Source organism: Plectropomus leopardus, chromosome 7 (assembly GCF_008729295.1).
Source record: "Plectropomus leopardus isolate mb chromosome 7, YSFRI_Pleo_2.0, whole genome shotgun sequence".
Classification (NCBI taxonomy): domain Eukaryota; kingdom Metazoa; phylum Chordata; class Actinopteri; order Perciformes; family Serranidae; genus Plectropomus; species Plectropomus leopardus.
Window position 1 is genome coordinate 19,036,292 of NC_056469.1, and position 21,967 is coordinate 19,058,258.

A 21,967-nucleotide genomic window follows, 5' to 3' on the forward strand; every position below is an offset into this window, starting at 1 on the left:
AAATGTAGCATCTGTTTCTGCTCTCCATTTTAGCCACTTCTCCAGAAATGTTGCTCATTCTCCTGTTTTTCTTTACTTTTATAGATAAAAAAGTAAGTAGTGTAAAAGACACAAGGAAAGCAAGAGGGGGCGGCAGCGCTGAGCCAAATTATCAGCAGTGGTAGTTCCCATGGCAACCGAAAAATTCCTGTGATAGATTGTTAGCTCAGCAGAAGTGCTGCTTTACTGGATAATGTCTAATAGCCTCCATGCAACCCAGTTGACCTCAACAAACAAAGCTGCTGATAGACTCACAGCTTTTTTTAAAAAAAGAAAAGGTGTGTTTGTGAGATCTGAGCTGACATTATTGCCTTGACTGTAGGTGGAGCTTTGGCCCCAACCTTGCAGGTGTCAAAAAATAAGCAATAGACATTCTGCATGCCACATTTCTCAAGTCATCAAGGAACACTGAAACATGTTGGTGTATCATGGCTATAATAAAGTCAGGTGCAAATAGATGACATACCCCCAACCCTTTTCACCACACATGTGTAGTTCCAGCAAGCACAGGCCCTGAAAAGGAGCCCAGTGTGCAACTTGCCATTGCTAAGGAGAAAGAGATGTCTCATAGCACATATTCCAGTATGTGAATGCGTGTTCATGATTGGAGAACCCATATAGTCCAGTAGAGGCCATGTTTTGCCAATATGTTTCACATTAAATACTCTTTATCTGATGTATTAATTAGCAATAGAGCTTTATGTCATTGTGTCATTCTGGCCATCAGCCTCGCCTGAACACATGCGACAGGCTGCACATTGCCAACCACACAGACAGGAGACACTACGACCAAGGAGTTCAATACTGGAAGTGCTAGCAGGGCTCTTTGTCATCAGTCCATCTATCGATCCATTAATCCAAGTATATTGGGAAAAATGTGGTAGACACCATGGCCCCAGATCACATGATGGTTTATCAGAGTAACAATTAATTTCCCTGTTTGTTGTTTCCTGTAACCTCATTTGCCGTACTGGCTTTGTGCTGTTCCTTCTCAGCTGAACTCATCTGCTCTCTGCTGCCCTGGCTTGCATTTGTCAGTCTTCTTCCCCTGCCATTTAACAGCCTCTGATGTCAGAGTGCGGCTGCTGCCCATGATGTTGATGTTGTGTAAGCAGTTTCAGTTTCGGAGGGGGGGGGGGCTAAATGTTTATCTTTGAGTTTTACCTTCTCTCTCTCTCTCTCTCTTAATCATAATGCTGTTGCTCTTTTAACAAACAGGACAGGTTCAGAATGAATTTTAAAAATATCCTAATTACTTTGAGAGGAACCAAAAAAAAAATTAACATATATAGCCAAACTTACTAACTCTCCACTGATAAAATTACTTTTGCACTGGATGAACTAAATAAACTGGTTGTCATTTTTGTAAGCAAAACTGTAGGAAGACTCCTCATCAACCCTGCTGCAAAAAATGCTTGCTAATAATACTGATGCACTCACACACACAGTATGCCACAGAGTTGTGCCACTAGCTGTTTTGTGTGAAATTAAACATGTCCTATCTGAATACCAAACCAGATACAACTGACTGCAATAGACCCTGACCTGTACTTTGCCTTTAGGAAATGTGCACATCACACAAGTGCCCCAGCATCCTGGTTCTGAATCCAACAAGGCATATCTTGTGAAAATAAAAAGACAAAATAGGGAAAATGACAATAAAATTATTTATTCCATTACAAGACACACATTCACAGAACTAATTGATTCCAATCTTTTCACATGTTGATCTATAAGCCAACATTTTGGCCATGATTACAAATGACCTGGGTGCTTCTGCAAAAACTTATATCAATTCTACAGAAGGACTCACTGTTGTGTTTATTTCTGTCTCTTTTTCTGGCTCATCATCACCATGGAAACAGGGAAAGCCCCACACGTTGCCAAGGGAACCAGAGTGAAAATATGATTTTTTTTTTTTTTTTTAAATCCTGACAAAGTATGAGAGAGCTTTTCTGCAATGCTGCTCAGTTCTGAGTGTTAACGTGGGTGTGCATGTGTATTCCCCGCGGTCTCATTTGGTTGGGAAAGCTCTGATATAGCTGAGTCTGCAAATCTGACTGATGGCTTCACTTGGCCATGTCCTCGGCCACAGCCTTCCTAATTTTGTCCTTCAGGTACGCCAACTTCTGCCGGTCAACCTTCAGATCCAGCCACTCAAAATATGGCACCTGAGTAAGGACAAAAAGAATGGATTTGAAAACATTTCTTAAAATAGCTTACAAGGACTTAAGTGCTTATATCTGTGCTCACGAAAATACACTTTTAAAACACATATTATTATAGTAATATCTATATTCAGACACACAATAATAGGTTTCAGTCTCAGGGAGAGACAGTTGCCCAGTTAACACATCCTGCAGCAATGAAAACCTGAGAGGCAAGTGATGCTACTATTGGCTAAGGAGAGTGTCCTAGATGAGAGAGCGCTTGGATTGGCCTCGATGAGACAGAGCTGCGGCAGGAGCTCTATTTATACCACAGACTGCAGCGGAACCCACCTGACTCTCAGCTCTACCAAAATATTGGGTCCATTGTTTGCATGGCCTAAGACTGTTGGATACAGCCAGCTGCAGCAGTGCTGCTTCTCTGCCTCATTGATTGAAATATTCCACACTATCACATCAAACACAACACCAAAAAACTCCTATTGTAATTATTGAGGGTGCAATGAAAATCTGATATGAAGAACAAGCAGCTTAGTACACCCTGTCTACAGGGATAGAAAAAATAACTGTTTAATAAAAGCTTTTATTCTGAAGTGACTAAACTACAGCCACAAACTCTGCCACAAAGATGGGTTATCCCATTCTCTTGCCTCTTCCTACCTCCACTGTGATGAAGCCAGCCAACTGGAGATGTCGTTTCATCATGGCAAACCTTCCAAGAAGGTCTCTGCTCTTAGAGCCGAAGTTTGGAAATTCCCAAGCCACGAAAGCAAGCCTAAAAAACAGATGGAGATAAGTGGAACACAAAGTTAAATAGCTTCAGACAGCTAAAGCAAAAGGAAAACTGATGCAACATTCAAAAAGAGAGAAAAGCAAAAATAAACCTTTAACAACAAAAGCCAAAAGTATTATCCTCTATGACTCACCGCTGTGCCCCTGCAGGTAAAGCCTGGTCTCCTCCTCCACTGGAAAGATGAGGGGCTTTCAGCTTCGATATGTCAACTGGTTTGTTGTCATAATCCACTACCAGCTCACCATCTGATCAGAGAAGGGCAAGTCAGTTGTAAAAAAGCTCTCTGACTGAATGGATACTCCTTCACCTTTACAGAGATGCAGTAAATGTTGCGTTCAGTGTGAAAGTCTTGTAAAACTGCAGTAATAAAAGGAAGTATGACATCCATATAGCAACTCTTACCAATGGTCCATCCATAAACAGTGTCAACCCCAGTGCGAAGGGCATCTGTCCTCCCTCCCACCAGACTCAGTAAGGCACCTCTTAGACTGCTCTGTGTAGGGGAGAGAGGGGAGCTGCTGGTTGGAAAAGACACGCCACTTGGGAAGGGTGGAGTATTTGGGGAACCTGGATGCTCTAAGTGGAGCGTAGCAGCGATGTGCAGCAGCTTCAGTTGATAGTTCTCCACTTGAACTGGATTGCCCACTAAAGACAGAAAAAAAACCACAAAGAAAATGAGTGGTGCACTGACATCACTGCCTTTCAAAACCACTTCAAGAATGTTTTAGAAATCAGCGTTAACCTTTATATCTGTGAGACACTTGGATTAAAGTGCCTGTTTAACCAGAAATCTATTGGTGCTACACTGCCATCTGCTGAGACAGTATGATTTTTCAGGAGTCAGTTGCAAGAAAACAACACAGGATATCTGAATGTTAAAAACATATTAACAAGTAATATCATTTCTATGGTCCCAAACAAAAACTTAAAAACAAAAGAATTATGATGGCATGGGAGTAATAGTGCTCAACGAAAGAACAGGCTAATTCAACCAAGCTGACTGAAGTCTAATATCAATGTGGCATTTATGGCTTGGTGAGAAAAGTGGAAAGAGCAGTGGGAATGTAAATTCATCCTCAAATGTGTACATGCTCATTTGAATTAATTTCTTGTTATTATTAGTATTGAATTCTAATCTGTCATTTTTTGTTTTAAATTACGTCAACACGGTATGTACATGTCATATAAAATGATCTTTGGGATGGAGCAATTACTCAGATAAGATGTATTTTGACAATACAGAAAAACATATTGTCTGGATTTCTGAATACCCTGGTAAAATAAAATACTGTAATACCACCCAAGCCTAACACCTTTTTTTTTTTTTTAAAAAAAAAGGAGAGTAGAGGAAGAATGATCGCCCAGAGCATAGTGTCTTACCTGACAGTTTCTTGATGTGAGACTGTTTTAAGAGGGGCATGAGATAGTTGGGCTTGGCCTGCTCCAGCACACACAGAGCCCAAACAACATCTGTCTTCAAGAGGGGCTTCAGGTCTGAGAGAGAGCCCCCCAGCGCAGCATGAACCTTCACACAAAATGGCACACATCAAGAACACATTTGGGGCAGGAATTAAAAGTAAACGTGGTGGAATCAAAAGATGGCCTAAAATATGATTAGTACCTTGCTGTAGAACTCTTCTCTTTTGCTGGGCTGAAAGTTCAGTCTGGCAAAAGTCATGACCAGATTACAGAGCTGAGGAGTACTGTATTTGTGACTCTTTGCTATGTAGTGCTGGTGAAAAAATGTACATTATATGGTTAGAAAAAAAATTGTTCAAATTATTAATTGTTGAAAGATTTAGCAATTAACTGAAATAGAGTAAGTGTTTGGTGTATGACTGACCTCAGCAAAGGCCTCAAAGAGAGGGATGTGGAGCCATTTGAGGAAGCCGAGTGATTTGGCTCCACGTGTGACATCACCAGAGGTGAGCTCAGGGACTCTAGGTAACAACTCAGAGGCTATCCGCTGAAATACCTGAGAGTGGTTGAAATTCAACTTCCCTATGGAGGGACAAAGACAAGTTTGTTACTATTGGCATTAGACAGTGTTTTACTGAACATAAAGTGCCTAAATCTGTTCTGACTTGCACCAGACATTAAGATGCTTGTCGATGAGCATTTTTGTCACCTGCTTGGCATAAATAATGAAATATTCAAGTTGAACAATTTTAAAATTCAATGAACAGTATTTCTGAGTCTATAGTTTCAAGGCAGGATCAAACTAAACACATTACTCAGAGATGGTCCTTTGCCTATGGTCTTATTTCTCTCAACAGCTTTTATTTCCCTGCCTGCTTTGAACCTTTTAATAATTTAAAAGGTAATACTTAAAGCCAGCCATTGTCAATGTGGGCCTCAGAGACACATCTAGTGGGCTTAGATTCAATTAAACCTAATTCTTTTTTGTTAATTTACAAAGCTAGTTATTTTATATCTAAATGTGCTAAATGCTTTAAAATTTTAACATCACACATCAAATTAAAATGCATTATTTCAGTGACCAGTTATGTTTGAATATCACTATGCCACACATATCATCAGGTACAGACATGTGTTTCACCACTGGTAGCTAGCTAACGCTCCCTCTGATGCAATAACAGAAAATGCATCCATTTCCTGGATATGTAACAGTCATCAGTGTTATTACCGTATGCAAAAGCCAGGTCCATTATCAGTGGAGTGGTGAACTCTGACGACGGCTTCTGGAGAACTTGGTAAGAGAAAGCTCTGAGCAGCGGGACGGATCTGCGGTTCAGAGCTGCCATAGCTACAAAGACTCTGCGGATGTCTTCAGATGAAAAACTCTCTGCGAGCTCCAAAGCCTGCAACACAGAAGTCATTCAGTCAATATGTGATCAATGTGTGAATATTCATTTTACTTATATTATCAGATTCCCTCTCCAGGAGAAATCAGTTTCAGGCTTTTGGAAACCAAAATTCACATTCTGTTTTCCACTAACCTGGTCTGGTACTGTGTATACAGTGAGGTTAAGGCAAGGTTAACATGTTTAACTGAGCCATTATATTTTTTTCTGAATGCTCAGACACTAACGACGACTTGAAGCGCTATTTCTGAAACCATTAACACTTGTAGCCCATGCGTTTATTAAGTGTGCCAAACTGAGTCCACATTTTCTGCTTTACACCCAGTCAGCAATTTGATGACACAGTTCTAGCAAAACTGTAGACTTCGGCTTCTACTTTGCTACACTATTTTTTCCTATTGCTTTTTCACAACGACAGATGTGAAAACATTTTTAGATGATGAGTTCACTTACATATCAGAGCTTGGGCACTTTACTTAGGTCACAGGTAAACATTTGGTTTTGATAACAATGTGGGCCAGTACTGGACAGAGATACAGATGAAGTCTTATGACCACACCCACAAAAAAGGGAGGATTTCGTTGGTGCTTCTTATAATGGTGTGTAAGTGCTGTATTGATGCAAGAGTTTTGCAACAAGAAATGTATGATGTTTCACTGATTTGGTGTGAGGTTTTGTGGTTAGTGTGTCGAGCTCAGCAAAATTAGCCTACAGTATCAAAGATAGTGCCTTCGCATCCAGAAAAAAACTGTAACACTGTGTTAACAGGTGACAGATGTTATCTGATGTCTGATACCTTGTCTTCAAGTCTGTCTATCAAGGTGGGTGACATGTGTTGTCCTTTGTTCATCAGAGTACTGATAGTTTTAGCGTCAGAGATTTCAGTCCAGCGCAGTTCCAGCTGTTTTAATGCAGCATTCACTACTGCCACGTTGTTCTCTCCTTCCCTGCCTGCTCCCCAATCTACCAGGATGCTCAGCTGCTTGTAGGGTAGCTTACGGACTCGCCACAGGACCTCAGTCTGGATGGAAACGAGTACCGGATCAGTAGAGGGCACATCCATAATCCAGAGAGTTCGCAAGACAGACATAAGATTGCTGTTCCAAATTGAAGGAACCTGAAAAAAAACACCCACCCACACACAAACACACACACACACACACACACACACACACACACACACACACACACACACACAATAACAGGTAAGCAAAAGAACTTGGATTAAATGTCAATTACCAGACATAATAATAGTGCCTCTGTATTTGGCGTCCTTACCGCCTGAGATATGGTGTTTATTATATCCTGCACTCTTGAATCCTTCATCAGATTTAGTGTCAGATTTGGTGCGTCTCCGTTAAACTTGCCCTTTGTCTTTAGCACTAACAGAGTCAACTGCTTCAGGGCATGAGCAGCTTCATTGGCAGTCTGTCCATGCTCTGCCCAGGCCAGCAGGATGTCCTCTGGCACAGTTGCTTTTTCCACCAAATCAGCTAGCTGGGTGACTTTAGGTATGTGTTTAACAGATTCCTCCTTGGTCATTGTCTGTCCTTCACACATATACCTTTCTACAACCTGCGGCCAGCACTGAGCCCTCTGCAGCTCTGCAGACCCAGCCACAGGCGGAGGGAGGCGGGTGGCAGCAGCTGCAGTTTGGGAGGAGGCCCTGCCCAGCAGACGGGCGTATCTGACCAGGAGACGGCTGGCCATTGGGTCTGAGAGGCGAAACAGTGGTCGCTGGGAGGAAAGATGTGTCTTACAATTGAGCAGCTGGCGTCACCATCCCACCACGAACCTGAAGGGGCAGTGATCAAAGGAAAACAATTAAACAATGAGCTGATGCTTCATTTGATCAGTTTAGGCCTTTGTAATCTGAGAAAACTGGCTTGATTTCTTGCAAAAACACGGTAATGAGTTACAATAATTACCTGAAAATTATCAAAAATAGAAAGGAAAAAATGTTTTGTTTATAAAGGTAAACAAACAAACAACAAACCCAGACTGTGAATACACACATAGATAAAATTATTATTATTACTATTAATAATAATAATAATAATAATAATAATAATAATAATATTTTTCCAGATTCAGACTGTTTTCGTTTTCTGATTTATTGCAATTTGTGGGACACCTCTTGCCAGGTTGTTAAATGCCTTTCTGATCGTGTCTTCCAAAGAAATCACACAGACTTGCTCATGTTTCAAAGGTTAAAACGCATGCAACAGCTGTCTGAGCAACTGATGTTGCTCCAGGTTTCAGAGGTTTTAATTTAACAATAGTCACATAATTCAAATATTCACATTCATGTTGACCAAACCATCTTTCCCTGGGCAGTTTGGACAGACACAGAGCTCCTGAGCAGTGTGACGTTACCAAACGATGGACGTTGTGTAACCCATAATGCAGGCTGTTACGTGAGGCGCACAATACTATAATGTAGCTGGGTTGACATTAGCCATCTATCTGATATTGTAACTGTGTTTACACAACATTTCTCGCATTGTTTTGGTAATCTTACCGGAACACGGACAGTCCCTCCTGTCATGTATCGTTAAATTCTGACCTTGTCGCGAAAAGGAAGAGACGCCGTGAAACACCGCTGACCGGCGGCAGCGCTTTATAACGTCTCCGCTCATAAAACTGAGCTTTAGTCACAAAGGCAGGAAGCAGACAGAGCTCACGGCACCATCAGCTCTCAGATTGATCAATTACTTACCTGTGATCAACGATGACTTAAGTTGAAGCTGTTCACATGGAGCTAACTGTTAGTGGGTGTCGCAGGGAGATGACGTTGCGGACGGTATCACGTGATCATTGGACGCAGCTGTTATTGGCTGATGTTGGACCACACACAAACCAAACACACAATTTCCTACTACTACTAATACTATTATTATTATTATTAGTAGTAGTAGTAGTAGTAGTAGTAGTCGTAGTAGTAGTATGATTAGTATTATTATTTTTTTAATATTGTTGCTGATGTCCATCAGTATGTTCAGCTTACACTAGATAATGTTGAAGACTAATCTTCTTTCTTGTAGTTTCTTTGTTTTTCTTTGTACATTGTAGCATCACACACATAGTTTATAATTGTACACACTACTTTTATATATTGCATTGTTGCATAGGGCACAACGTTTTTTATTATTGCACATTTTACACTACGCATGTTATTCATATTTATAATTTTAAATACTCACATAGCAGTGTTAGTTTTTTATCATTACTGTATTTCTATTTTCTGTTTTTACACACTTTACATACTAAAATTAAAAAATATTTACATACTAATGCTAATTATTTTTTGTTATTACTGTATTTCTATTTTGTGTTTTTACATATTTTGCGCTGGTACTTATTTCTACTTTCTATAATCATCTATGCTGTAGCTGCTGATTGTGAAATATTGTTTGAAGGAGCCATAATGTGTATTGAGCCTTGATGTTTACTATTTTTGTAGGCTGCACACGTTCTTTTAATTACTTTCACTTCCGGTAGTTGTAATTGACACATGGGGGGTGTGGTTTTACATTATTTACCTGTTCATTCACCGGCGTGTCGGCGACACTCAGACAAAGAGGGTGAGTTTGGCTCTGATCATTTCTGTTGACCGTCATAAATATCACGTTTCATCTCGTTTTCTTCAGTTATTCAAGTTTCCAGTCTGTCGTTAATAGACCACCATGAAACGCATCTCTGGACTTAAGCATGAATTTCTTCGGACGAGTCGCACATCAGCTATGAGCCCAATTATAATACCAGTAGCTGTAGCCTCTCGATTTTGGTGTACTTTGTCATTATCATTATAGTTATTGATAATTGTCAAAGTAAAGTGTTGTATATACTTTTTTTNTCTTCGGACGAGTCGCACATCAGCTATGAGCCCAATTATAATACCAGTAGCTGTAGCCTCTCGATTTTGGTGTACTTTGTCATTATCATTATAGTTATTGATAATTGTCAAAGTAAAGTGTTGTATATACTTTTTTTAACAACAGCAACAATAAAAAGCCAACAGGGGTGGGCTAGGGGAATAATAATCAAATTTTAAACATTACATTAAACATTAAATTTACCTTTTAAGTAGTGATGATATTCTTTTATGTATCATTATTCTATGTTGATTGCTTTAGTTTCAATTGCTAAACTGAGTTTACCATTAACAAAACGTACTTACATGACTTGCCCGTATTCATATCCCTATGTAAAAGTAACAGCAACAACAACAACAATACTACTACTACTACTACTACTAACAATAATAATAATAATAATAATAATAATAATAATAATAATATTATTATTATTATTATTGTTAGTAGTAGTAGTAGTAGTAGTAGTAGTAGTAGTAGTAGTAGTAGTAGTAGTAGTACTATTATTGTTATTATTATTGCTAATAATGTATTATTCCCACTGATAAAGATGGAGCTGTAACCTCTACAGTGACCAACAGACGATAAGAAACTTGACAATGCGGTGATTTCTTTAAATTTATTTCTGATACCTCATTATTTTGATAGCATCTACCGGAAGTAGTAGCACACGGTCATTGCTGCATCAGCGTTAACTTGACAAATTTTATGTTGCAGTTCCGCAGTGTGACCACAGGAGGGCAGTAAACAGCCGTGTTCTGTATTACATACAGGTTATGATGCTAAATTGCTATTAATGCTAAATCAATATTATTACAGGGACAGACTGGTCCCAGCATCAGTAAACTGTTGATAAAATGTTAAAACTGTTATTTACAATAATCACACTAATATTAATTGCACACATTAATATAAAAAATGATAAACATTGACCGTTGTTTTTTTAGACTTATTTCTTCTCCTATCAAGGATAGCATTTCTTGGCTACACATATGAATACTTTCTTAAAAGGCAGTAAATTAGTTGCTGCACTTGAAATAAAGTATCTGATAAAAGGTGTAAAACATGTAGACCGTTTATGCACAATCTTCATTCGCACACAACACAAATATAGCGACTTCCTGTAATACATCTTTGGGGCTAACTTGATGAATTTAGGGTGTAATTGACCACAAGAGGGCAGTAATCAACCGTGAACATAAATACATTCCGGTCTCCGTTTATAATGACCGTTGCTTTGAATAGTTAATTATTTTATTGTCATGGCATTTCTTTGATTCATATATAAAAAACACATTTTGAGTTGTCAATTTTGCTTTTCATTTTTAAAAAAAAACGATGCTGTTCTCATTTGTGCATATACGAAACATACTCTACATTTCATGATGATAATAATAATAATAATAATGATAATGATAATGATAATATAATAATAATAATTTATTATTATGATATTATTATTATTATTATTATATTATTATTATATATATATATTATATTATATTATATAATAATATAATAATAATAATAACAATAATAACAATAATAACAATAATAATAATAATAATTATTATTATTATTATTATTATTAATTGTATTTTATTTTTATTATTATAGTAAGTGTGTTGCCACTGATGAATGAAGTAGAAGATGAGGAACTTCAAAATTTGTCATTTCTGTTCATTGCTTTCTGAGACTTCAGTTTGGTCCCTTTATTTTGAAAATATTTACCAGAAGTAGTAGCCCACTCTTATTTTCGCATTAGCGCTAACTTGATTAATATTATGTTGCAGTTTCTCACTTTTACCACAAGAGGGCAGTAAATTACCGTGATCCTAGATACATTTAGGTCTCTTCCATTAGCATTGGCGCTACCTGGCGCATGACTCAGTTAATCTGTTTATGGAGAATTCATTTTCAAAATATCTCGTTGACATTCCAATCCTCTAAAATACTTTTTGGCAAACGAAAATATATATCGATTTATTGAGATATAAGTGTAAAATCACATGATGGTACGCTCTCTTGAACAGTAGGTGGCGGTATGCGCCTTACACTTGTTTGCGCTTCGCCAGTAAATCGAGAGACGAAGAAGAAGCAGAACATGGAGGACGTCGTAGCTGTAGAAAAGAGCCCGGTATGAATCGCTCAGATTGTCTCCCGTTTTCATTTAAAAGTGTCAGAGTTTCTGTTGTGTGCTTTTGTAAACGTACGCGTTGAAGTGTTGCTGTCCGTGAGTGATTGTTGCAGTATTTTACCATTCGTTATCTTGTTAGCGCAGCCAAAACCTAAACCTGCCAATTCATTCTGTACTCGGGGTAGTTGCTATGTCACGCAAGTTAGCTGCTAGCGTTAGCATGCTGTTTGTAGTGTTCGAGAAAAAATATTTGATTCGAAGTAAATAAGACTTTTATAATGAAATAGTTACTAAATACCGGTGATAGATTATGTTTTAGATATTGACCCGTGCTTAGCAAAAGACTTTAAATAGCCAGTTTTTGCTTTGGTGAGTCGTTTAAGTTAGCTAGCTGTCAATGAGCTAACGTTAAATTTAGCCTAGCTAGTGTTTGTTTCCGTCGGGTGTGAAGCGATAATTAAGCGTACAGTTATTTTATCGACGAGTTTCTGAAAAAAATATATTTTTGTTTCTTCTCACTCCGACATGAAAGTATTCTCTCTTTTTTCCATTTTGTATGGGTATTATATAATACCGGCTCTCTAGTAATGTGCGATGTTGAAGTTTATTCATGATAAATGTTTTTTTTTGTGTGTTTGTTTGTTCTTTGACATTCACAGGACGACATGCCGGCAATACTGACATCCAGGCCTCAGACAGGTCTGTCCTTCCTGGCACCAGAACCAGAAGATCTCGAGGATCTTTACAGCAGATACAAGGTCTGATATCTGTAAATACATTTATTATTTACCATCATTAAGTCCAGTGTTTTTACAAGGTGGTTCAAACATCACTCTACTTAAATTCTGTGTACACAAGATTCCAGTAAAGACAAATGTAAATCATGAACTCTTAATTAGAAACAGCTTTGTTTACAAATCCTTGTATTGATTTTACCTGGGTGTATTCTGTTGCCTCCATGATTTTATCCTCATGATCAGACTGAGAGCTGACATTTTAAGTAACTTAATAATATCACTTGAAACACTGAAAATTAGATACAGGCAGCATATCTGAGGACTAAAACTACTGTAATATACATGAAAGTATTTTTTTACAAGTTTTCTTTATTGTAAACACCTGTAAATTAAACTAGACTAAACTGCCCTTCAAGAGTGACAAAAGAAACCTGAATATTTACCAAGATTTTTTTCCTTAGTTATATTTAGTGCTGCCTCACAGAAAGAATCAGATACAATGTGGTTCATTCAGTATGAGGAGCTGCCCAATACATAATGTTTCATCAAAGCATATTTATGTATTTTAAAGGTGGAATTTTGCAAAGGGCCCATGGATTCATAATTTTCCATATATGCAACTGCTACTTGTAAAATAACAAAAATCATGTCAGACTGTTTTCATGTTTTAGGCCTTGATAGTGATTATAGTTTCCACTCTTTCCTTTTTCTCTGTATGGGTTTTAAAAATGTTTGTTTTTTTAATAACGTTTGTTCTTAATTTGCATTTATTTATTTTCAGTTGTTCTTTAACTGTGTATATCCACACACACACTTCCATCTTTGGTCTGTGATTTGCAACAACAGATGAATAGCTCTTTAAGCTCCTTAGTTTCTCACCCTTTTTTTCTTCTTCTCTTTTTGTTCTATGTGTTTGCAGAAGCTGCAGCAGGAGCTGGAGTTCTTGGAGGTGCAGGAGGAGTACATCAAAGATGAACAGAAGAACCTGAAGAAAGAGTTCCTCCATGCCCAGGAGGAGGTGAAGAGGATACAGAGCATTCCACTTGTCATTGGCCAGTTTCTGGAAGCTGTTGACCAGAACACAGCTATTGTTGGCTCAACTACAGGTAACATTAAAATGTATAACCAGCCTAATTTAAAATACGTGGTTAAATTAAATAATGATGTGCTGCCAATATTAGTTTTAAGAAATGCAGACACAGCCAGTTGTGCTCAAACAGTGATCTATTAGTCTCCTTAAAACTTATGATACATTTCAGACAGAGAATATGTCAACAGCAAAATTAGTTTTGGGGCTTTACAGCATTTAAATATGTGCCACATTTGCAGCAGGGCTGGACTGTTCCTCAAGGTTTTTCAAGGGTAGAAGTGAGAAGTTGCTCCTGCCTCCCAGTTAGTGCTAAAACACTGAAATAACATCTGTTTCATTTGGTGTTTTGTCCTTTTCCATACATTTTATATTTTAAGGATGATTTTGGTCCAAGTCACAACTTTCAAGCTCAATGTTAAGGGGGTGGAGTAATTTCCTGCTTTAAGGAACAATTCGTTTCGAGCGTTAAAATTCCAAGATATGAATACAAAACAAAATGGTATGCATTAAAAAAAAGACTATGAGAATAAATAAATAACTAGATAAAGCTGAGAATTAAAAATGAATGAAATGGCAAATGATGCATACATCCTGTATATTTGAATGTTTTATCATGTTCAGGCTTTCAGAGTCTTGAGAGAGAATGTAGCAGAGATGTACTGTGTGCTGTCTAATTTTAATTATTTAGTGTGAAGTACATGTTTTAAATGTGTAATGAGTTCTGTTCCTGTGTGTTTTTTCCCTTTTATTCATCTTTGTTCTGTTCTCAGGGTCCAACTACTATGTGCGCATCCTGAGCACCATCGACAGAGAGCTGCTGAAGCCCAACGCCTCGGTGGCCTTGCACAAGCACAGCAACGCCCTGGTGGATGTACTCCCTCCTGAAGCTGACAGCAGCATCATGATGCTGACGTCAGGTAAAACACTCAGTACTACTCGCTCCCAGAGGTTTTCTGGGTCTGAGACGTCCATGGTCATTTTTGGAGACATTTATTGTACGAGTGTCACAGAAGATTGTATTCATTCTTATCAAGCAGTCAAATTTCTGGAATCTGGATCAGTCGGCCATTTATTTTATCTCTAAAAAATACATTGATGCCATTTTCTTGAAGCAGTTAAAAAAGCTTGGAGATCTTTACAGTTTGAATAGAAAAGCTAACTTTCCTTTTCACTGTGCTCCCAGACCAAAAGCCAGATGTGATGTATGCAGACATCGGTGGTATGGACATTCAAAAACAGGAAGTCAGAGAAGCTGTAGAGCTGCCACTCACGCACTTTGAGCTCTACAAACAGGTCAGACACTCCACAGAAATGTGACATTTTTACACGGACAATGTATTTTTATGGATTTTACACTCCTTGTAAGATTTGTTCTCTCAAAAGTGTTGAAAACCTGCAGTAGACAATTAATGACCTCGCTCTTCGTCCTCTCTCAGATTGGCATTGACCCACCCAGGGGTGTCCTTATGTACGGACCTCCAGGTTGTGGTAAGACCATGTTGGCCAAAGCTGTGGCACACCACACTACAGGTAAGTCCCACTCATCAGAGACCTGTGTTGTTTATTGTGGTGAGATAAATTGTTTCACACCAAATTAGACAAAAGTAATTCTCCCTTTTAATGTTGATAATGCAATACGGATTCAAACACAATTAAACATAAGCCATGTCAATACTTTAAATACCAATTGTGATTGACTTCAAGTGATATCCCGGGTTCCCTTGGACCTGAAATGAAAAAAAAATAAATTTTAGGCCTTGAAATGGTCTGGAATTAACAGAATGTTTGGGGAAAAAAGAGGATACATTAATTAGGCTGTTGTATAAAATATTTTCATGAAAAAGTCAAAGCATGTCTGCACAAAATATGCTCCTTGTATTGCTAATTTAAATCTAATGCTGCACTGCATGATGAACAATTATCAGGCGTGTCCATAAAACAAATCTTTGTGTAATATGCAGCTAGTTAGCGATGGGGATATCTAATGATGGAATAAAGTTAGCAGGTGCTAGCATTTTTCTTATCTGCAAATGCCTGGCAAGTGCGTGCTTAAAAACGAATAGCTGTATTGGTATACAGACCTACCTAACCTTAATGTGTCCGATATATCTTTAAGGGCTGTAACAGGTCGTGTGCCCAGTGTTATACAATACACAGCACGTAGACTGGTGCGCGACGGGGAAGTTCCTCCTGGAAACTTTAAGCTGTTTTTGTTCATTATATATACTTTATTTAGGATCCCCAATAGCTGCAGCAAAGCTGCCGCTTCTCTTCCTGAGGCCCCGGGACGTTAGCGTCATGCACTGAGGTTAGCAAAACAATCTGAGTGGCGTGTGCGAGTTAGTCACACTAGGCGCAAATGAAATTGCGAATACAAAATACGCCTAATGGCCTAAATGTGTATTTCGCAAAACTGCAATGGAAACACTTTCTTTGCTTTTATAGCTCATATGGTGTGAAATACTGTGTGGCAGTAATGCGACTTTATGGATGCCAACTGCCATTAAACCCAAAGAAGACAAAAAGTACAACAAAGTCAAATGACATCCTAAACATGACTCGGTATGTGTGGATGAATGAAGAGACCGAGATCTTCTTAACTCTGATATGAGACAAATATATGTGGGCTTTATTGAGTGGCTGCAATAGAAATAAACATTCCAATGTTTTGGACGTCCATCGCCATAATTACTGGAACGTCATCGTGAGAGGTCGCGTTACATCATGAGAGAAGTCGCATAATATCACTAATGGAAACGCTGTCCTCTCACAATTGTGTTTTATCGAAATTTCGAAAATATCACTTAAGTTTTGTGCAAACCTGTAATGGAAACTCAGCTACGGTGTCAATCACAAATAAAAGGCCGGAGTAGAAAGCGCCACCTGCAGGTTCCCACTCAAGCTGCAACCGCAATGTAAAAAACAAGAATGATCTGTTGACATTGCTCCAATGTTGTAGGGGATGTAAATGGAAACACCTGTTACCCTTTGGAAACGTGTTTATTATGGTATAATTCAGAGGTGTTTGAAATGTTCCTTATTTTTCTAATGTAAACAGTTTAACCTAGTTGTCAGTGGGGAAGATGTTACCTCAGTTCACAGCAAGAGGATTTTGTCTGTGTTTGACATTTGCTCTATTGTCTGTTCAAAATAAAAGAAGAAACGCTTCCTTGCGGGTTTTTCTGTTGCACCAAACTCACAACGAACTGTGACTTCTGTGTACAGTTACACCCCTATTTTCTACAGTAGATACTGTGTTGTAGTTATGGATTATTGATAATGTGTATTTACAGGGAATAGAAGAATTAATCTTTGTTCGATCTCTCTGTCACCAGCGGCGTTCATCCGTGTGGTGGGCTCTGAGTTTGTTCAGAAGTATTTGGGTGAAGGCCCTCGTATGGTGCGTGATGTCTTTCGGCTGGCGAAGGAAAATGCTCCAGCCATCATCTTTATTGATGAGATCGATGCCATCGCCACTAAGCGTTTTGATGCACAGACTGGAGGTATGAACTTATGTGGCTAACATGTAATTTGCTGTATACAAACTGCTGCAGATCTCAATATTTTAGGGCAAAAATTACTCAGGCTCTTCTTATTGGAATCAAGGTTTCCATTTTAAGATATGGTTGTTTCTGATCACTTCTTTGTAAATGCAGGAACATCAAATGTACCATCTGACCTTGTTTTTCTTCTTCTGCAGCTGATAGGGAGGTGCAGAGAATTTTACTTGAGCTGCTCAATCAAATGGATGGCTTTGACCAGAACGTCAATGTCAAGGTCAGCAAAGTCCACCTGTCTGAAGAAGCTCTTAACTTTCCCCTTGTGACTGCACCATCTCCACATGAACTGACTGGTGGTGTCAGTGATGGCGCTTCAGCACTGTCAAAGCCAGCCATTCATTCACTAAGCCATTTCACTATGTCCATCCATGCAGCTTAGCAAGTACCATTTTTTTTTCTCAGCCTTCAAAACTTTAAATTGACATTTTTCTGATAAGCAAATACAGCTCAGACTCGCACAAAGAAAGCTTTCAGTATATAAAGAGGTCGGTCATTTACTTCAAGGAACTGTTTTCTTCTGTGAAGAACTGAATTTCCCAAGGTTTTGGGGGGCAGACACTTTACAAATTTCATTGACAAATCCTGTTAAGTGAACAGCTGTAGCTTTGTATCCTTCCAGTTACACCATAAACAAAGTAAGGGCAGTTCTCTGTTTGCTGTTTATTGGTAAAAATATTCAGTTTCTACTGGTAAAATGGCAATGGTGATGCAGAATAACATTTCAATTAAGAAGTATTATTATTGTATTATTATTATTATTATTGCTTCTAAAAGTTGTATGTGGCACATACCTTTGTTTACTTTACCACCCATTGCCAGGTGATCTGGATAAAATAAACACTATGCAGTGATTAACTGAAGCCTTTTCCTGTGAGGTTCAAACTTTTAGGTCACTAGTTTCAAAGGTTCAGCAAAACCATTGTCTGAGTTTAGCTCATTCATCTTACCATCAGTCAGCCAGAAGCAAACATTTCACGTGTAACCAAATGCACCCCATATCACGATATGTTTACTATTTACCTTCATGCTCGCTTTTGAACTCATCGTAGGTGATCATGGCCACCAACAGAGCGGACACCCTGGACCCGGCCCTGTTACGTCCTGGTCGTCTGGACAGAAAGATTGAGTTCCCCTTGCCCGACCGCAGGCAGAAACGTCTCATTTTCTCCACCATCACCAGTAAAATGAACCTCTCTGAGGAGGTTGACCTGGAGGACTGTATCCTTTTGGTTCAATAGCAGTGCTGTGTGTGTGTGTGTGTGTGTGTGCGTACGTGCATACGTGTGTGTGTGTCTCACATTTGCACAGTACAAAACAAATCATTTGCTTCGCATACAGTAAATGCAGCTTCAATGTGTGCCAACAAGATAAGTTTGAACTTGTTTTCCACATGGGATATTGCAGTTGTTTGAAGGGGGTAATCATTTTCTTTTACTGCTGCCAATGCTTCCTTTTTTCCTCTGGCTGTTGTGTAATATTCAAAAATCTGTCATACCAACATTTTTTTTTAAGGACACTATTGCCCCAAACTTGCTTTTTTAGCCTTTTCTGACCCTGGTTTACATGCACACATTGTATGCAGTATTCTGTGTGGTACAGTTTTTTAGTGTAGTACTTAGTCTATTCAAGTAGATAGATGATTAGGTAAGTAGATATTAAGCTCATGATGGGAAGTCTCAATTGTATCGTTGCCACTGTAAACCATAGAACAGGTTAGAGCTTGTGTTAAAATATAGGCAGATTGTACAGTACAAAATGGTAAATTCACAATTCAAAATATCTCAGTCATAGTCAGTTATAACAGTGTGGACTTGCACACTATTGTGTTTTTTATTCAAATCACAGGGTCAAACAGCAGGAGCTCATCAATCCCATTCCTGTTTTTGTTCTTCTCTGCTGCTGTCCAGATGTTTGGCGTCAGTTGTGCTGTTGCATTCCTATCACATTTAACGCATGGCTCTGACTTTTGTGACTTTCTTTTAATCATAAAACTGTGAAGAAGTCGTCATCTTATCTTCGGTAGAGGCAAAACTGGGGTTATGCGATGATGTTAACATCCCACCTGAATGATAACAGCATTCTGTGGATGCAGCCAGACTCACTTTATACAGGGCAGTGCACAAAAACAAAACTTTGTGAAACCTCTATTAAAAACATGCAACAGCTGGTTTGTGTGCAGTTTAAACACTGTTGATGGTGAGAGTCTGCAACCTGTTTACACGACATCATTCCAATATTTCTTTATGCTTAAACACATTTTGGGAACTCTGAGGATTTGTTATATTTTGGCATCGCTGTGTTGTTCAGCTGTCCTTAACTGATGTCCAGATGTGGCCAGACCAGACAAGATCTCTGGAGCCGATATCAACTCTATCTGCCAGGAGGTAAGATAGAGCTTTAATTGTCTGTTAATTTACCTATAAACATGTATTTTCCTTTTTGAGCTTTGCAAAATTGAAACCAATGGAAAAAATCTCTAAAATCTTTCATAAAACAGCTAAATATATACATATTGGTTTTTTTTTTAAATTTTGTCCCTCTGTTTATTTCTCCCTCTGCTTTCAGGCGGGCATGTTGGCAGTGCGTGAGAATAGATATATCGTCCTGGCCAAAGACTTCGAAAAAGCTTACAAGACCGTCATCAAAAAGGACGAGCAGGAGCACGAGTTCTACAAGTAAAGAGAGAAAAAATACATCCCTGGAAAAACAAAAGGTGTCCAGACACACAAGTTTGTTATTGATTTACGTCTGTGTGTCTGTATCTACAGTATCTCTTTTGTGGATTTGCAGTCCCTGACTTGCATTGATTTTTTGGGACTAAATTTACTCACGGCGGCACAAGGCCTAATGTCGGATTAGCCCTGTGTCTCCAGCCTTGAGAAGACACACCGCCATTTGAGGGATTGTTTTTTGTGCCAGCACTCTACTGGCTCCCTAAAAATATTTGGCCCTGACTGTAGCTAAGATAGAACATTTGTATCTATATGTACTCACATAAGAAAACATAAAGAAATCCATTAAAGATGTTTTCCATAAAAAGAAATTGTGGTCATTGTTTTTCTGTCTTTAAAAAAAGTTTTTTAGTTGAACATCATTATTAAACTATCATCACTGTCTTATAATCTTCTTTATTAGCTCAATGTTGTGATTCGAGCTGCAACAAATAGTTAATTTTTCAATTTGTTGATCAACAGAAAATTAATTGGCAACTATTTTCATTGATCATTAATCTCTTATGTTGTTTATTCTTTTAATCAAGAACGTCTGTGGTACCAGTTTCTCAAACAGGAATATTGGCTGATTTTGATTTTGATCTTCTATGATCATTATTTATTTAATTATCTTACTATTTTTAAATTAAATATGTTTACAATTATAGGTAGAAGCTCTGCCTGTAGTTAGTGTGAGGGAACTATAGTCTTGCATTGCCTGACCTTTATCCAAACAATTTTTGCACTGTTCAATAGTGTTACTGTTTCTTGCCAGCAAGATGTTCACCGGCTCAGACACTGTTGCCAAACATTTTGAGGCAAGTTAGATGGGATATGTTGCCCAAAAGGGTGGAATTGAATATTTGGACAAAATCAGTGTGACAAAAACAGGTTTTGACCAAAGAATGAAAGAATTAAATGTGTTATTTGTCATATCAAACGTCAGACACAGGCCCAACATTCACTTCTGCTGTAAGACCGATTTTGGTAACAACTGTGAGTCAACAACTTGAGGTTGTTGGCGGTTAGCAGCGGTAGCCATACATCAAATAAATATACTGTTCTGTGGACATACTCCTGCCAGTGTTACGATCTTGGAGTTGACAGAGTAGACTCAAGTGCATGCCAGTGCTGGGCCGTGCCTCTCGGTTAGTGCTTGCTCCATGCTGCACTTTGGCCCTGCGCCTCTCTCGCTGTAAGTCTGCCCATGAGCTGAAGCACTGCAGCCTGAGGTTGCAGTTCTCCCTTCAGGCCACAAGTGGGGGGAAGATCATTAAGCATTCAAGCTGTACTGTCACTACAACAAATACCAAGCTAAGCAGGAAAAATGACCACCAATGTTATGGATTTACACAGACAGGCTGAGGCCCAAAGTCTCTTGAGGAATAGCTCAGATTTTTCTGTAGTACAATTAACTGAAGTTAAATAAGGACATAATCTAAAAATGGTTCAGAAGTGTCTGTGTAACCTGTTGTTACACCACAAACTACAAAGTAGATTAAAAACCAATGTCTGGAATATTAGTTAAAGTTTGGGGTCCCCCTTGATAGGACTTGATAAAGAAGTTACAGTGGAAATCAGAGTAATGGTACCCACATGTGTTTCACTTGGTCCTTAGTAGGAAGGCTGTAAGTGACCTGGTCAAAATAGTAGGGACAGAGCTGCAGGGTTGCCATCTCTGGCCAGGACATCCTGGCAAAGAGTTGATCCAGCCTGAGGTTTTGTCCATAGTACTGTCCAGAGAAAAGTAGATGCCACAAGGCTGACACCAAAGCGTCCACGCTGGTTTGAGCAGCTGAGGGCCTCAGATTAAATAACTGGTACAGAGGGGGTTGGACAGCCATTTTGTTAACTCTGTCCCAACAAAATATAGACAAGATCAAACTCTGTGTAATGACAGTTGCAAAATTGGATTTTAATATAATAAAAGACTTTAAATTTGCTTTTGAAATAAAGCAAGTGTATGAGTATGAATATATAATAATCAGAGGTGGGAGAAGCACACAGATCTTTCAAGTAACAGAAGCAAAAA

General features: G+C 38.6%; 2 protein-coding genes across 4 annotated transcripts; one reads left to right on the plus strand and one right to left on the minus strand.

Moving 5' to 3' along the window:
• Positions 1 to 1,692: 1,692 nt before the first annotated feature.
• On the minus strand, positions 1,693 to 8,644 carry tbrg4 (transforming growth factor beta regulator 4). 2 transcript variants are annotated; one of them, XM_042489954.1, is made up of 11 exons: positions 8,545 to 8,644; positions 7,104 to 7,620; positions 6,622 to 6,942; positions 5,648 to 5,822; positions 4,844 to 5,001; positions 4,622 to 4,732; positions 4,381 to 4,525; positions 3,403 to 3,645; positions 3,134 to 3,245; positions 2,868 to 2,982; positions 1,693 to 2,210 (listed from the first exon to the last, which is right to left on the minus strand). In XM_042489954.1, the coding sequence occupies exons 2-11, from the start codon at positions 7,533 to 7,535 to the stop codon at positions 2,109 to 2,111; spliced, it is 1,914 nt and encodes a 637-aa protein (XP_042345888.1). In that variant the 5' UTR covers positions 7,536 to 7,620; positions 8,545 to 8,644; the 3' UTR covers positions 1,693 to 2,108. The 2 variants fall into 2 exon arrangements, with proteins under 2 accessions (XP_042345888.1, XP_042345889.1); XM_042489955.1 differs by lacking the exon at positions 8,545 to 8,644 and adding an exon at positions 8,347 to 8,519.
• Positions 8,645 to 9,384: 740 nt separating this feature from the next.
• psmc4 (proteasome 26S subunit, ATPase 4) lies at positions 9,385 to 20,267 on the plus strand. Of its 2 annotated transcripts, none has more exons than XM_042490356.1 (11): positions 9,385 to 9,409; positions 12,497 to 12,595; positions 13,494 to 13,680; positions 14,435 to 14,581; positions 14,848 to 14,957; positions 15,101 to 15,194; positions 17,000 to 17,167; positions 17,365 to 17,441; positions 18,274 to 18,442; positions 19,553 to 19,608; positions 19,790 to 20,267. In XM_042490356.1, the coding sequence occupies exons 2-11, from the start codon at positions 12,503 to 12,505 to the stop codon at positions 19,901 to 19,903; spliced, it is 1,215 nt and encodes a 404-aa protein (XP_042346290.1). In that variant the 5' UTR covers positions 9,385 to 9,409; positions 12,497 to 12,502; the 3' UTR covers positions 19,904 to 20,267. The 2 variants fall into 2 exon arrangements, with proteins under 2 accessions (XP_042346290.1, XP_042346289.1); XM_042490355.1 differs by lacking the exon at positions 9,385 to 9,409 and adding an exon at positions 11,724 to 11,837.
• The last annotated feature ends 1,700 nt before the right edge of the window (positions 20,268 to 21,967 follow it).